The following is a 17,712-nucleotide window of genomic DNA, read 5'->3' on the forward strand; positions in this document are numbered from 1 at the left end:
TTCCAACGTGTCATTGAGTTGATGTTGTGATAATGTCTCACATATCCCAAAAGTTATGACATATTGATTTGCTTTGAGAATTATTTGGAGCTAATTGATTTCAATTTGTTCTTAAATTACTATTATTTACCAAGGGGGCCCATGACACCCCCCTGATAAGATAATATTCAATTAGGCAAAACAGTGTCAGACTTAAAAAAAAGTATTATCAGACCATCTCTTTAAGCTCAGACTGATGTTTGCCTGCAGTTGCTTGTTTTTCTGCAGTTTAACAGCTGTATATGCCTCTGCATACTTTCAGGGTCTGGTGCTGGAGTGAAACAGCCCGGGTCCCATATGCTGTTGTAATGCATGTGGCTTCTTTTGCAGAAGGGACGCTACTTAGAAAAGATAAGTAGCTGTCTAAACCGGGACTGGTGGCCTTGAATCAATTCTTGATTGAATCTTGATTGTGATCTGTTGTGTTTTGCACTTTGCGTCTTAACATGTTGTTTTCGTTTTTGGCAGATCATGTGGGACGTCATCAAATTATCCTTAAAAGTAGATTTTCTCTTTGTTTTCTTGCACTATCGATAAGACCACATCTGAGCCTTGTTACCTGCTAACATGCTACCTTTGCAGTATCTCTTCTTATCGCTTGTCTGATTTAAAAAGTATTATTTGGTATGTTTGGACATCAATCTGGTCTTATATACAGTGCAAACATGTTCTGCCCATGTGAATCTGGTGATCAGCCCCTAAAAATTGTCTGTTCTCTTGAACATTGTTGATCCGCCTGGTGTTATATGTTATTATATTAAGTGTGCTGTCTGAGTTTGTATTGCATTGTCTGATTCCAGGAAACAGGTCAGCCCTAATCACACATTCAGACTCACATGTTACACTTTCTTTGTCACAATGTCATCCTTTCATTGCATATCAACAGTTCCTTATTCAATCATGAATCTGGGTCAAATACAGCCAGAAGTGTCATCCTAACTAGCTTCTGCATGTCTGTTGGTCTGTTCTCTGTTTGCTAGAGCCTGTCACAATATTTCTGTCTCTCTCCAGTTTGTTTTTGTGTTGATTGGTTCTGTTGTTTCCCTGCTGGCATCACTGTATTGTCAGCTAAGACTTCTATCTTGCATGCTTGTCTATGTACTTTCTATACTGTATTTTGATTTTGTTGCTTTTGTCGCACAGGTTAAGGAACAGCTGGCTGTTTGCCTGACACTGAGACATAATTTGCACAGTCCCTGAGAAGTAAAATTAAAAAATCCAGCACTTAACAGTCTCTGGTGACCCCATGAGGCTGTGAAACTCATTAGCAACCAAATAACTAAATTACCAATTAAATAAAAAAATGAGGAAACATACGCCCAGTTCACAAGTTAAAGGACAATTACCATAAAATGTCTTAATGTCTTAATTTCTACAAGTCTCTGGGACTCAACTGGACAGATGCAACAATAGTTTTAGCTAAAGACCTTTTGAGGACATAAGCCACATCCCCGTTTTTATATCTGGTGAATGGGGGGCTTAATGACATTAAGAAGAGTTTACCTTCTACATTTGCAGGGAAGATTCACATTTTATTTCCAATTGAATATCTTCAAATTTGATTATCTTGGACAAATAAAGTACAAAATTCAAACAAAGCTGTTTGGTTGGGTGGCTAATCAAAAACTTGTTCGATGGGTTGTGTTCTGTTGGGGAATATTTGGACTCATGACCTCAATATTTCTCAAAGTGTGGCTGCTCCCCCTTGATGTAAAAAAAATATATATTTTCTCAGTTCTGGTGTTTTTGATGATAGCGGTGAAGAGTGCAGTCTTCAATTTTGCTCCAAAATCTCCGATTAGTTTTCAGATGGTGTTCTGTTGACTGTGAAGGCTAAAGCGTGTTATTTACATTAACCTGATACTCCCCAAACAGTTAAGTGCCTCACATGGAGGCATCTGCATCGGTTATGTCCCCCCCCACTCATTTATTGAAGTTTTCAGCCATCAGTAGTTGCTTTTCCTAAATGCTAACCACTAGCTGAGCAACATTTGTAAGGTTTGGCCAGAGGATGGTGCCAGAGGAGAGACCACGCTAGTACCGACAGTTAACGGATTTATCCTTTGTAAAGCGGCCTTTTAGGAAATCTGGAACTCAGCCCGTCAGGATCCGCTAAGCCAAACAGATCCACCTCCTCTCATTAACCTTCATAGTGCATTAAGATTCTTAAAGTGCTGTTTAATTCCTAAAGTCCCATAAGATGGAAATAAGGAACGTTATATATACACTTACATCTTGTTTAGGGATTGCATGTAATGTAGTTGAATGTAGTTATTGTGTTATTTTAGAATAATGTTTGTAAGGTAGAATATAAACCTTCCAGAGTCTGTGGTTAGCTCAGTATTTGTGTCAGTGGTGTGTCTGTCTGGCACATCTCTTACCAGCTTGAGGCGGTGTGTGTTCCTACAATAGTGGAAGTGCTGCATAATGAATGGGGAAGCAGATAACCTACCATGCGGTCACTCAACACTGTGCAAACCTGAGACGTTCCCACTTATCCATTTGACACAGCACACACACACACACACACACACACACACACACACACACACACACGTAATACCACTTTAAAGGATTCATGGCGTCCAACGTGAGGGTTACAAATGTTGTCTTACTGTTGACTCTGGAACCTGTGAGTCACTCTGTCCTCCAACGCTGTCCGCAGTTCAGTTTTCTGTCAGAAAAGAAGGACTGAGTTCAGTTCGATGTCTCTCTGAAATGCTTTTTCTTTCTTTTATACGACTTGTTACGTTATCATCACTCTTATTGTCCTGAGAAGTGAAGGTGAAACCTCCTCATTCCTGGTTAAGAACGTGTGATATTCTTCTACTCGACAGCATGTGCAATCACTATTTATGATGTCTGGTCTCCACACCGATTTTCTATTATTAGTTACCATGTTTGCTAAACAAAATATTAAATAAATAAATCTGATCCAGATTGGATCATTTGCCTGTTTATCATAGATTTGTTACTGTTTGTCCCAACATTGATGAAATTCCTGCATATTGCACCATATCCAGCTATTTCTCAAAGTCATGCTCAGGGTGACCTTGTGGCGCATTAACTGAAGAATGATGCTTCCATACGCTCATTTGCATAAGACGCACACAGTTGGTTTCAGCCGTACCTTAATTTGCATGTTGCTGAGTAGCGTCCCACTGTTCAACAGCTGGTTGTACTGCCAGCCCCAGCCAACCTCCCCCACGTAGCTCTGCCTGGGTAAAGGAGGAGGGGCGTGCGGTGCAGCTTGGCACAAGTAGCCGAGGTCACCTGTGGCCTCAGGTGATGAGGCGCCCGCACCGATGTGCACGGGGAAATAATTTGATCTCGGCCTGTAGTCTCCAATTCCATCTGGGCCTTGTTAGAATTAGTGGAAATGTGAGAAAAGAAGGTAAACAAATATCCAAATGAACCTGAGACACAGAGAAGTTAATAAAAGAGAAAAACAATCTGATGAATTTGAGCGCCTCCATTCAGAGTAGGTTGATTTGTTACAACCTAATGTCTTATCTAAGAGGTATTAAACATGCGTCCTCTCTGATGTTCCTTTTTAAATTTCATGAAACAATTACATAAATGTATATATTATTATCCTTAGAAATTAAAGATTCAACAATATGTTTGCACATCACCACCATTAGTTATATAATGCATAAACTATTGCAGTGTTTGTACACTTCTACATGCCCCAGTGCATACAAAACAACATACTTTATAATACAGTATGTTAGCTATCCTTTGGCCCTGGTTACAGTGCCACCATGTGTCCAATTCCAGTTATATTTGCTTGGATAATAATTTAAGACACATTTAATAATTGTTGAACATGGGTCTTCTAGCAAAATCCGTTATAAAACTGGCTTATTACAGTGTGTCAATACAAACCTTCCCACCATTTAGCTTTTGTGGTCATTATAATAACATAAGCATATTGTAGAGAAAACTCTCTACTTCCTAGAATGACTCAATAGAGGTTCATGCTCTCCTTGTTTCTCCTACCTGTAAAAATCATCCGTTGTCCATACTGTGGTTCTCCTGCAGCTGCTTCACTGTTACGCAACTTTTTTCCCCCCAATGTCATATTTGTATAGTAGCAGGGAAGATAAACCTATTGTGTGTAATGGGCCCCTTGGGTGATAACTTGAGCCCAGCGGTATGCTCTGTCCATGGGGTCATGGCCCGCTGTCATGCAACCACTGGTTGTCATGGCGTCAGTCGGCTGTGTCCTAGTTACATTCTAAAAAACACGGGATGCTCTAGTGAAGCATGTCCACTACATATCACTTTATTCCAGATTATCAAAGAAACAGTTTCACATGAAGGCAGAAATATCGAAACAATAATGTTATCAGTGCTGGGGCAAAATTATCTCTTTTTTATTTGCATTGTAAACAATCCTATTATATCAAGTGTGTGATAAATAGTGTAAAACCTTCAACAGCAAAAACATTTATATGGTTTTATTGTTTTGTATATTGTACTTATTATTTATAGTTGTACCAGTAAAACGTTTCTTCACATTCAAAATTGTTTGTTTATATTGTGTTTTATCATTGTTAACATATTCTTTATTAATATTACTGTTGTTGTAGTTTTTGTTGTCGTTATCTTTATCATCATCATCATCATATTTTATTATTATTATTATTTTCTTTTTTAACATTGTTAATTAAGAAATCAAGACATCAAACTATAACACGTATGGAATTATGTGAAGAGGGAAGAAAAGTTTAAATAAAGCAAATTTTGTTTTATATTTTAGATTCTTAAAGTAGCCCCCTTTTGCCTTAATGAAAATGTTGCACTCTCTTGGCTGAGCACTTGTTTGCTGCTTTTCCTTCACTCCAAATATCCCCAACCATCTCATTTGGGTTTAGGTCGGGAGTCCAGGTTATCTGATGCAGCAGTCCATCGCTCTCTTTCTTGGTCAAATAGCCTGAATCTCCTGGATGTGCATTTGTGTTTTATCACATCTAATCTGGATCTAATCTGAGGTGCCGTTAGTGGCCAATTTATCCTCTGCAGCAGAAGTAAATGTTGGTCTTTCTTTCCTGGGGCGGTACTATTAAGAGACAGTTTCATCATTGTACTTGATGGTTTTTACAATTGCTTTGAGATACGTACAAAGTTCTTTACATTTTCCAGATTATCTGACCTTCATGTCCTGGGCTATTTACTGTATACCTTGTGATAACCAATATGATGATCACAAATGCATTAAGAAAGGCAATACATTCTACAAATGAATTTAAAACAAGACACACATGCTAATTGAAAAGCAATCCAGGTGATGACCTCATGAATCTGGTTAAGATAACTCCAAAAGAGTGGCAAGCTGCCATCAAGACAAACATTGACACCACTGAAGAATCTAAAATATAAAACAATGTTTACTATTTAATTTGACATATGTTATTTCATAGTTTTGATATCTTCGGCATTAATTTATGACATAGAAAATAATAAAAAGAAAGAAAAACAATTGAATGAGAAGCTGTGTCCAAATGTTTGACTGCATTGTACAGAATATGCACAAATATTTGCATTATTAACTTACATATTCTAAGGTATTGTAATCTATGTATTTATGTATGTATTCATTTAATTTTAATTCATCTGTTTTTCTTATTTCTTTGCCTCTTTCTGACTTGCTCTAACATGTAAATTTCCCCTCAGGGATCAATAAAGTTCCTTATTTTATTTTAAAATGTTAACACTTTGGTGCAAGATAAGATAAGATAATCCTTTATTAGTCCCGCAGCGGGGACATTTGCAAGTCAGTCCCTGCTGGATCTTGTGAAGTTTAATAAAGATCATTGTATCCAAAAATGACAGACTTCTTTGCATCCTTAAGGAACTGTAGTGAAAAAGAAAATTCCTGAATTTCTAATAATCTTTATAATCTTCTAAACTGTATACATATTTGTTTATTTAATCTTATCCTGATAACTAATGTGTACTAATGTGTATTACCCTCTCCGGTCACTAGGTGGTCCCAGTGCATCATTATGTCACATTGTTCTCCCCCTTCCTTCTCACACTTTTTTCTTTTTCCTTTTTTTTTGTTAAATGGACTCGCCCATGAGCCGCCCCTTGTGACTAAATCTCTGTCAAGCCAAACACAGATAACAACAGTTAGAAAGGAAACGGGATGATTTTCCCTTCAGAATAAGAAGGCCCATAATAATGATATTACTGACTAAGCACACTGTAAGCAGAAACTAACACACTACAGTCACTGAATAAGATACATTCAGCGGATTGAATATGTAAATGAACTAAAACAGGTTTAACATGTCAACGTCGTGGTGCATGGTAGACTAAGGTGCAGTTCATTGCTTGTCATGTTGCTACTATATAATTAACATTTGTCCTTGGGTTCGAGGTAATGCACAATTAAATCATTTGAAAAAGCCAAGTTATTGTAGGCATGTCATGTTTGCATATACAGTACCAGTCAAAAGTTTGGACACAGCTTCTATTTCAATGGTTTTTCTTTATTTTTAATTTTTTTCTACATTGTAGATTAATATTGAAGCTCAACAAAACCAGAATATGTTTTATATTTTAGATTCTTCAAAGTAGTTGAATGAGAATGTGTGTCCAAACTTTTGACTGGTACTGTATGTTTTTATTTATTTTTTAAAAAAATGACATTTTAAGTGGAAAAATACAACAAGGTGTATACTCATATACAAATGACCCCTCCCTAAATATACCCTTCCCCTTTATTGTCTCTTTGTAATAACGTTAAACAACACTTGGGCTTTACTTTGAAACACTTTCAAGGAAGTGTAACCCCTTAATTATGGCCTACTTGACTGTGCTGGTGTCAGTCACCATGGTGGCATACAACAGAGCACAGTGGCGGCGGACCTATCCCCACTTTTAGCCCCATTAAAATGTTAATATAATGCATTTGATCAGTGAGTGTACTCGGCTCTACCTCTCACCATGGGCGGGTTGCTGTTATCTGGATAACCGTGAGCTTACTTTTTTTTTTTCTTTCTTCTTTTGCCGGATCCTGTATGTGTGTCGCTTGCAGAATGCTGGAGAGACAAGAGGAATGGCTTTGAATAAAGGGACATTTTCTTTTTTTTTTTTTTTTTGTTTTTTTTTTTTTAAATACACATTATGAAAATAACTCTAAAACGAGAGTCTGAAACGTGCTTTTAAAAAAAAAAAAAAAAAAAAAAGGAAGTTTTTTTTTTCTCCTCAACCAACCAACCAACCAACCAACCACCGACCCTCCCCTCCCTCCCCTCCCCCGGTTTCGGCTCTTGCAAGCGGACGCACCCGAGGACACCGCTCGGCTGTCTGGCTCCGCTCTTGGCCTGGCTCCGGGCACTCCCCAAGCTTATCCGCCTGTATCGACCCACAGGCGGCCAGAATCCTGCAGCGAGGAGGAGACAGGGTGGAGGAGGTGGAGGAGGAAGAGGAGGACGTCTTTTGTTTGTATCCGTGTCGCTGGATATTCCCCAAACATTTCTCTTTAGGATAAGGAAACCCAAGATCCTCCAAAACAATGGCGTCCTACGTGGATAACAGCTTTCGGCAGGCTGTGATGATGAATCCGGCTGAGAGGACGCAACAGGTCAGAAGGATACATTGTTTCAAAGTGTTTCCCCCCCTCTCTCCCCTGATTGCTACATTGCAACATCACCAATGCAACATAGTTTACATTGTAGCGTCCTGCAGCAGAGGAGCGGTGCGCAAAGTGTTGCCAATCCGCCTGCCCCAGTGTTACTCACGGGTACGGGTACGTCCACGTCCCGCTAAGCCCTCTATCAGCACGGAGGATCAGGGCTGCTTAACATAACAGGAGCTGCAAGTCAGCCTCGATGGGAATCTCAAACTAAACTAAACTACAGCAGCAGTTTGTGTTGTTTTTTTTTACATGCATTTTTTTTTTTGTTGCAAGAAGTACATGCATTTTGAAACCCCCCCCAAAAAAACATATAGACATTACAGAAATTTGTGTATATGAGAGGCCAAGTCTGTGGGTAATCCCAACCTAGTTAGTAGCTGCACTAGTTTACCAAAAAAAAACAGAAAATCAGTTTTTATGATGTTTGGTAGACTGAGACATCATTTAATGGCTTTTAAATTGGGCCTATCATTGTTGTAGTGTTTTATTTCTTTGGGATTTGGTTTCACTGGACAGCACCCTTGGACTAATCATGTTTTGTGGTGAAATGCTCAGTGCTGTGAGTGCACAGTATCAATACACACCAAAAAAAAACCATCTACAGTACCAGTCAAAAGTTTGGACACACCTTCTCATTCAATGGTTTTCTTTATTTTTATTTTGTTTCTACATTGTAGATTAATATTGAAGACATCCAAACTATGAAGGAACACATAGGGAATGATGTGGTAAACAAACAAATGCTCAACAAGCCAGAATACGTTTTATAGTTTAGATTCTTCAAAGTAGTTGAATGAGAAGGTGTGTCCAAACTTTTGACTGGTTCTGTATACAAATCATAGAAATATGTTTATATGAGAGGCACAGTCTGTGGGTAATCCCAACCTAGTTAATAGCTACACTAGTTTACCAAAAACAGACGTTTCCCCATCATCATTTGTTTCAGTTTTTATGATGTTTGGTAGACTGAGACATCATTTAATGGCTTATAAGTTGGGCCTATCATTGTTATAGTGTTTTATTTCTTTGGGATTTGGTTTCACTGGACAGCACCCTTGGACTAATCATGTTTTGCTATAAAATGGCTGTGAGTGCACAGTATCACCTCAGCGTTGTCTGACCAATATAGATCCTCTGGGAAGGTAGGGGTTGTATGTCTGTTGAACATGCAAACCCTGTGGGCTGTGGGTATACCTTGAGACACACACACACACACACACACACACACACACACACACACACACACACACACACACACACACACACACAAAGTTTGCATAGATACAGATATTAGCAGTTTGAATTTTTCTAGATACACGCAATAAATCCTGGTTTGGAATGCAAAGATGGCATCGTTTCATTTGGACACTGCTTCCACTGCAAATGGACGCACGCAGCTTCAGCAGAAGGCTTTGCACACAATGGACAACCAGTAAGGCCACCACTTAAACCAGTGGGCCACAGTCAGCGGCACAGACAGACGTCTGGCCGTCTATCTGACATTGAGGAAACAATTATGGTGTCAACGCCGGCTTGTTAACAGTACAAGTCCGCGCGGTCTTAAACAGCTTCATGCAGGCTCTTGCGCAGGCTGTAATTTGCCTGAGTGACAGATGCCATTATGGTTCTGGAAACAAAGACGAGGATAATTTGGTTTTGGCACCAGTAGCAGCAATCATCATCTCAAACGGGGACTAAACATTAGTAGTTTATACGAGGGCTGAGACTTGTGATTAAGCAATGATTGTTGGCCTCTTCAAACTGCTTGAGTTCTTGAACAAAGTCAATGATCTTTCATATTTCTTTCTTAATGTAACAAAATGGCATATTCGCATGTGAAAGAAATGACTGAAACTATAAGTCTTTTTATCCAAACAATTGCCAATTAATATTCTGTCTACTGACGTATCCATCAATTCACAATTGCTTGTGTTTCTTTCAGCTTTGGCGGTCTAGTTTTTTGTTTTATTTCCCATATAACTGGTGATTTTCTCAGTGGGGAAATAAATTGCTGGTAGTTTAATGATGTGGCTCTTTGATTAATACCTGGAAATAGCCTTTTCAGTGTTCCCCATTGTTGATATGAAAGGGACAATGTGATTCAAAGCCGGCTGTCTTTAACACCTGTGTAGCCTCATTCTTCTAACCCACCATCAACATTGTTCTCAGTGTTAGAGCGACGCCTGAATGCTGTTTCTGACACAAATATGTGAGAATGTGCGAGCTGGAATATAGTCTGATTTAAAAGATACTAATGTCTAATTCTGTTTTTAAAAAAAAAAATTGCTGGTATGTCTGGGGTCCTTCAACGCTCTGGAATGAACCCATGCTGTGTCAGTATGCAAACATTTCATTCAGCAAGCCTTTGATGAAAAATGAACGCGGAGGCGAACTAGGACACTTTGAACAAATGACTAAATGACGATGTTTGAAAATGATTTAGTCGGAAGCAAAAGTGTGATATCCTAACAGGATTTGGAAGTCTTTAGAAACACTGCATCTGTGTCAATTCTGCAGTTCCGTCACAGAGAAGTCCACTCCTTTTCTTTTCTGCGATTGTTCTGCAGAAAAAAAGCAAGAAGACATAATCGCTCTGAAGTCTTTTTGACATGAATCTTCATGGTATTTGAGGAGAGGAACCACACAGCACCTTTCCCGGGTGGTTCTTTTTTCAAGTGTCTAGCGCCGGCGGCGGCGGTGGCGGCGTCTGACACAGTTTACCCTAATGGCGTTGGCAGGGACTCTCTGTCAGGATTAGCTAACGGTTAGAGGGATCTGTCTTTATCGCTCAAGACTGACCACAGTGTGATGTGACCCTCCGCCTCACCCCATTGTCACATGGCAGGCTGAATAACTGACCACTTGACAGCTTGTGTTCACACTGGTTTTGTCAGTTTCCATTTGCATGACTTTAGACTGTAAGTGGAAGTGCGCTGAATTTTGTCAGCGAGCAAAAGGAAGGAAGGAAGGAAGGAAGGAAGGAAGGAAGGAAGGGAGTTTAATAATCGAGAAGGCAGAGGAAGGAAAAGGACTTTTTTTTAATATATAAAGGAAAGCACTGCTGCACAATTTTGCAGTTCTGATATGAATTATGATAACATGATACGGCTATTTGATCTTTAATCCTAAAATTCATTTATTTATCGGGGGGGGGGGGATTATTACATCACTTTAAATAAAACATGCAGTTTGACTCTCAGTTGCACCATATCTTGAGTTACTTGATTGACATTCTAGATTATTTTAATAAGGTTTAAATTGGGCCCCTCCAGTTATATGACACCTTCTCCAAATCCAGCCACACATTTCAGATGATAGATTTCATCATGTAGATCTACTAAGGGTTCATGGGGATTTTTATTTTATTTTAATCTTAAAAGAGCTTCTCCACCACTGTCTTCCCTCGGGGAAGTCTTTTTAATCTCTGTACTGACGACTGAAGGAGACCAAACCAGGACAAGCACATGATCAGATTTGCAGGCGACGCAGTGACGGCGAGCCGGCTTCAGCTAGTGCCGGTCCATATTTAGGCACCGCACGGTCATGTGTTCACAGATTCCTAGCTAATACTTAATATTACATTAATTAATGAAGTGGCAGTTGCTTTTGCAGGACACCACAGACTCCATCAGACGCATACATTGTCCTGTAATCATCTAGTAAAAATACCAAACGGAACCATTTCACTTTTCACATGATTTTTAAATGAAACCGGTCACATTTTGACTGTTAGACGGGTGTCGCTCATTATTTTTTTTCACCAATTAGGATCTGAAATGAATGCTAATTGCTTCCCAAGCATGCATGTCCATTATCGAAAGCAAAGCACAGACTGTGTGTGTGAAAGGGACATGTTTGTTTGTTTGTTTGTTGGGTCACTAGGTGGGGGTTGGACAATTTTTAGCATTCAAAACTGTGCATCCAACCCCGTTTTGTTGCCTTTTTTTTTTTATTCATGGCTGCAAATCTAATGTCATTGCTGTGGACCATGAAGGCACTGAATGGAGCTGAACTGATTAGAGCTTTATATTTCAATGCAGCATTCAGGTTTTTATCCGACCATTGAACTGTTTGTCATGAAGGACCTTGGATTATAAAACCCAAGACTGTCCCACCTAAATAGAAAGAAAAAAAAATGAGTGACATCTGGAGCACAAACCTGCACAGATACTTCTGCTGAAGCCGGTCTGTTTTAATCTGCAGCAAGTAGCCGGACTCAGGACAGACACACCTCCGCTTGTTTAGCCAGGTGGCAAAGCTAAAGGCCACAAGACAAGACGGCCCTCGGCTGCGGTGACCCCGCTTCACAATCGCATAGCTGGAGGGACGAGCTGCCTACTTTACATTGTTTCCACATATTCTGCGCCAGCACAGGAGATCAGTGCAGGTCCGCAGAGGGCTGTACCGGAGGAAACGAGGGAGAAAACAAATGCATCTGGGTGACTTGCAGAGAGCAAAACAAATCAGAATTTTCTACGCCATTAACCCGTCATTACTCAAACTCGAATACAAAGAACAAGGGGTTTAATGGTCCAGCTAAAATAGCAAATACTCAAAGTAACACATAATCCTTTGTCTGCAGAGCAACCGTGGCATCATAGAGTATATACTAAATACACAAATAACAGGCTTAAGAATAACAGACCTAGTAAAGACACATTTTTTTTAAATTAAATAACTTAAAGGAAACAGGATTTACTTTAAAATGGAGTTCAAACTGGGCTATTTATCAGTGCACACCTGTCATTTACATAACCGCAAAGACATTGTAGCATGTCAATGGTACACAGCTGTTTGGTTAATACATAAAAAGAAAAGGTCAATTCTTGATCTATGTGCACAGATATGAAATTGCTTGATTCTAAAGTAATTTTTTCTAAATATTAGAAAGTAGAATACCAGCCAATCAACAATATTCATGAATCATATTTTGTTTTAAAATGTTGGCCGTTTATAAACAAATATTCACGTGCAGGTATGCTATTATATCGCAAATCAGTTGTAACCAAACGTCACAGCCCTACCAAATGAAAGTGTACAACTGTAAAGCTGTAGAGGAAGTCCTCGTTACATGTTGTATAATGACTGATGAGCACAAAGCCGCCCTGTCTCTCAGCATCCTGTTCCTTTATAAGAAACAGGACGAGGGAAAGCGTCAGGATGCTTTTTGAGCGTAAGCCGGAACAATGGCCTGACGACAGAACGCCTTTCCGCCCCGAAGCTGTTTTTATTTTCTGAATCTGGGTGTTGTTTTGCGACTGCCTTCCTATTTTCGTCAGAAGCACGTAAGCATGTATTTAAAAAGACGTCAAGTTCGCCGGCTCAAGAGGTAGGATGAACCTCTTAACCGAGTTCACCGGACTCGTAGTAATGTCATTTCCCAGGCGGCTCAGGGCTTTCTGATTCTCCCAACAACAACAAAAAAAAACACTCCCATCCGTTCGATAAATTTAGGCGCTGCTCGCCTTGGCGTTCTGCTTGCGCACTGCAGCGCTAACCTTGTAGAAGTAAAGTGATGTCACGTGTTATTCTTGTGTTGAAAAGTGGAGGCCGAGTGCAGGCTGATGTGGTTACACACACACACACACACACACACACACACACACACACACACACACACACACACACACACACACACACACCGCGGCCATGGTGACGTAGTCCTCCCAGTTTAAATACAGAGGGATGATTTCAGGAAGGGAAGAAAGAAACAAATGCACCAACATAACGACACCCACGGGGAAGACCAGCAAGGCTTCTGATTGGCTCGTTTAATTCATGCTTTTAAATCCACATCAGCTTTGTTTTTATAGACATTGTGATGGTAATAAAGCAAAGGGTTGCCTACTGGGCTGTGGACCCATAAAAGGCATTGAATAATGTATTAAAAGTATTGATTCGTCAGAGTTATGACTGTACAGGGAGCAACTGGTGAAAAGCTTGGATTAAATCATACACCTCTTTACTGCAGGAAGATGGCTTTTATGGTTGTTTCATTGTTTAGCTCTACAGATAAACGTCTGGTATCACGGTGGAATACAAGACAGAAAACATTTGCATTCCACAAACCGTTCCTTCCTGGAATACACCAGGATGTTTAACTCCCTAAAATCCAATAATGAAAAGACCAATCCAGTTTTTTTTTTTTAAATGCACCACTGAGATTGAAGTAAGTCAAACACACGGCGGCTTTCAACCCATGAAGTTTGATTTAACACTAGTGGAGCACAAAACCAAGCTAAAGCTTTTAAATATCTGCCAATGTTTTTGCATTTCTACTGATGGCTGAGGTAGGTGGATATTTGAATTAACAAAATGTGGATGTATATACTCCTTATCAATGACAGATGTCATTCTAGGTACATCGTGTCAAGTGCATTACTTAGTTTTTTCTTTTTTTGTGTGTTTTGCCACATTCTGCTTCAGATGTGATTTGTTGATTTAGAATTGGTTCTTAACTTGTCATTGTAATATTGTTCGTTGCTTGAACATTTGCTGCAATCTGTTGCAGCTTTGCATGCTGGTCAATTGAGTCTAGTCAGAAATTCAAGACCCAATGTTTTTTTTGTTTTTTTTTTCCTTCATGAAAAATGTTCTAGTTATTTGATTGTCAAAAAATAATGAAAACTTCTTCAAAGAATTTCTCAAAACCCAAGTTGACATCCTCATAATGCGTTTTTTGTCCTCGCAACTTTCAACCCTCCAAAGTATTGAGTTTAATATCATGCTAAAGAAAACAGCAAATATTCACATTCAAGAATAAGTAAAAACAGAGACATCTTGGTATTTTTCTGAAAAACCCAATCAAAGAACTGTCAGTAAACCGCCTTTTACAGCTGAAGTGTAAGATGGTAGAAGAAACTCAATATGAAATGTCATGTGAAATATAAAAAAAAACACGGCCAAATAAGAAAAATATTTTTCAGCAGTGATTAAGGTGGATACTTCCTCAGGAGGTGCATGTAATAAAAGTGTTCATTTTGCAGAGTTTGCAAACGTATCCATGATATCCTCAAGCAGAATCGTATCAGTGTTCCTTTTTAAACAATGGAGGGTGAGGGGAAGTTAAAGTAAAAACAATGTTTTTACTTTTATCGAGGGACCTCATGCTGGTTTCTCAGTTGCTTATTCTGCAGTTTTCTCTCTGCTCTCTGCAGACTATGATATTCATACACTGGTTGCTTTGACTTATTGGGATGAGCCTTTCTATTCCTATACATTTGCAAAAACGGAGAAAAAAAAAAATGCCTTTTTGTGTTTTTACAGATGTATTGGTGCACAGCAAACAATTCAACTTTCACCTAAACTTTTAGTTTACTTATCATGTAGCATTACTACTTGGGGTTGGATTACCCCCCGGCTTTCAGATTGACCAGAATGTGGCCTTCAGGGTCACACTGTACATTTGTTGCCCCTGAATCACACACACAATCTAATGTCGGAGGCATGTTTCAGTTCCGTATGGTCGCATTCCTTTAGGTATTTTTAAAGCAAAGAAAAACAGCTCGCGAGTCAAGGCTCCAGAAAAATTCCACTGGCCTTCGCAGCAGAAGTCAGTGGACCTCATGCTACCGAGCGACCACAGTCTTTACATAACTTAGCCCGGGACCCACATGGCTGCTTGGAGAGCTTAGAGAATAAACCATTCCTGACGTGCAGTATTTACATGACTGCTATAGAATTACTACTTGCTGTGGCTGTCATTAAGGAATTAAGGAAATTCCAGCATTTGGAAAAAGTGACCCCTACATAGAGAAGATTGAAGTGAAACAGAGTTGGGGTACAATTTCAGTAGTTTTCAGACTTTTAAAAAAAAAAATCTGTTATGGTTGTAATGCGTTTATGTAAACAACTTCCAGACTTCTTTTGAGTGAATTTGCTTCTTTTTATTTATTTATTTTTTTGCCTCGGTCCCACGCAGTCCAGGCTCAGCTGGTGAATAATCTGCTGTTTAATCCTCCCTCTTGGTGAACCGCTCAGACATGAAGTGGATCAGATGGAGAGCTGATTAATTTGTGTGATTAGAGTTCTCTAAATCCCAGAATACGGCTTCACCATGCAGCTAATACTTGTTTACACTATTTGTAACAATGGCACTTAAAGATGGCTGCTGTTGCACAAGCAGGGGTCAACACCGGGGCAATGTTCCGCTCGTAAACACATCTCTAATGCTGTTGTTTTTTTGGAGATATTAATTCGGAGATTAATGTAGGAGTTGGGCTACGCGTGCGTTGCAGCTTTTTGCATAATTTATTGTCCAATCCTTAATAATTGGGAGGAAAGCTGGGATAAATGAATACCTTAATGCATTAATGCTTTGGTTTTGCTTAGGTAGTGTAGTAGGTAAAGCGATTTAATTACATATATTGTGCAGACCTTTTAACTATCACAGGGGTTATTTTTCATCAGGAAAAAAACAAGTCACTAGCATTAAAGCTCTATGTATCTTTCCATTAGAGCCAGCTGCATTAACAGCATGCCTCTGGTGGTTTGCTCACCTGCTTCAGTCAAAGCTTTTAAATATTCATCAGCGAGGTATTTCATAGCTTCCCTCACTGCATTGAAAGTACTCAAGTATTTACGCTGCACACATATCCGTCTTTACTATGTTGTTGCAAATGCTACCGATCTCCCAATCCTTTTAGGACATACACGTACCTGCAACTACTCAGGTGTTGCTCAGGCAGCTTTTTTTTTTTTTTTTTTTTTTTTTTTTTTTTTTTACCATGTTACACCTAGTTATCAATTATGCATTGGGTAAGTGCCACACTTAAAGCTATTCAAATTTAAGTAATGACAGTAAGCTCCTTCCACCAGTCAATTGTGTGTCTCTATGCAAAGGAAATCCACCGCCTTCCAATGTAAACAGACACACACACACACACACACACACACACACACACACACACACACACACACACACACTACAGAGTAAAGGAAGGCTGGCGTGTGAAGTGAAAGGATGTCATGATGGCAGATTGCAAGAGTGTCGAGAAAGACCTTTTTTGTGATAACCCTAACAGCTATTTTTTTTTTTACATTCTTTTGTGAATCTGTTGAGTCATAACACAGTTTTTTTTTTTTTTTTTTTTTCTGGATGTGCCTTTTGATCCTAATGCGCCCTGTCATCCCTCATACTAACTGTGGTTTATTAACAGCTGTGGTGGTGGTGGTGGTGGTAGGCAGGTGATTACTCGCCTTGTGAGCTAAAAGAGGTGATTCATTACAACGCTAGCATGAGCAAAAACAGCTGTCTTTGCTAATGGATGTGGTTGTCGGAAAGGGGGAGAAAAACTGCTGCAGAGGCAGTCCTTGAGTTCTGCCAGTGGGAACATGCAGCATGTTGGACAGCCTATAAAGAGAGCAAACGGGGGGGGGGGGGAAATAGCCCGACACAACATTGTTTTTTCCCCCCATTTATAAATCAGTGATTAGGCAATGCTGTTGTTCCACTTCCTGCACGCAGTGGAGCCGATTGGTGTACAATATCTGCCTTGTTGGAACCTTATCTTTGTAATTGGTCCCTGGGGATTTTGTCTAACCTGCGGCTGGTCACGTTTCCAGCTCCGTCCCTCCGTTGCCCATCGGGGGGTGGGTGGGGGGTGGGGGAGAATGTCCGTTAATTACCTTGTAGGCCTCAACGTAATCTGATTCTCACTGGAATGTTTGACAGTTTCTCCCTCGCTTCCTGCTTTTGGGAAGAAGGGGATAATTATCCGAGCTCGCCTGAACCGAACCGCCGATTACCGTCCAGACCGCTTGGGTGCCAGTCTGAGATGATCAGAGCGCTCTCTCCTACTCTTTAAACCAGAGAGCTTTTATGTGCCTAGAAGTTCTTTTTTTTTTTTTTTTTTTTTTAACCTACCTGAAAAGTTTGTGCAAACACATTAATACATTAATTGCTGTGATGCATTTCAGCCCGGATGACATTTATTTCTCTCTGGTGACATTGTGGAATGCTCTTCTCGCACCATTCGAGCTATTATATCCTCGCTAAACGCTGTGATGTCACTAACAGCCCA

General features: G+C 39.7%; 2 protein-coding genes across 2 annotated transcripts in view; one reads left to right on the forward strand and one right to left on the reverse strand.

Moving 5' to 3' along the window:
• Positions 1-2,650: 2,650 nt before the first annotated feature.
• Positions 2,651-4,123, reverse strand: LOC129089773 (uncharacterized protein C4orf45). Its single transcript, XM_054597137.1, has 3 exons — positions 4,042-4,123; positions 3,170-3,399; positions 2,651-2,713 (listed from the first exon to the last, which is right to left on the reverse strand). Exons 1-3 carry the CDS (start codon positions 4,121-4,123, stop codon positions 2,651-2,653), a joined length of 375 nt encoding a protein of 124 aa, XP_054453112.1.
• A 3,185-nt stretch (positions 4,124-7,308) lies between these two features.
• Positions 7,309-17,712, forward strand: part of rapgef2b (Rap guanine nucleotide exchange factor 2b) — a 104,795-nt gene continuing 94,391 nt past the window's right edge. Inside the window, 1 exon segment of the mRNA XM_054597637.1 lies at positions 7,309-7,636. Coding sequence (XP_054453612.1) covers positions 7,568-7,636 — 69 coding nt within the window. The 5' untranslated portion in view covers positions 7,309-7,567.

This window comes from Anoplopoma fimbria, chromosome 4, assembly GCF_027596085.1.
Source record: "Anoplopoma fimbria isolate UVic2021 breed Golden Eagle Sablefish chromosome 4, Afim_UVic_2022, whole genome shotgun sequence".
Classification (NCBI taxonomy): domain Eukaryota; kingdom Metazoa; phylum Chordata; class Actinopteri; order Perciformes; family Anoplopomatidae; genus Anoplopoma; species Anoplopoma fimbria.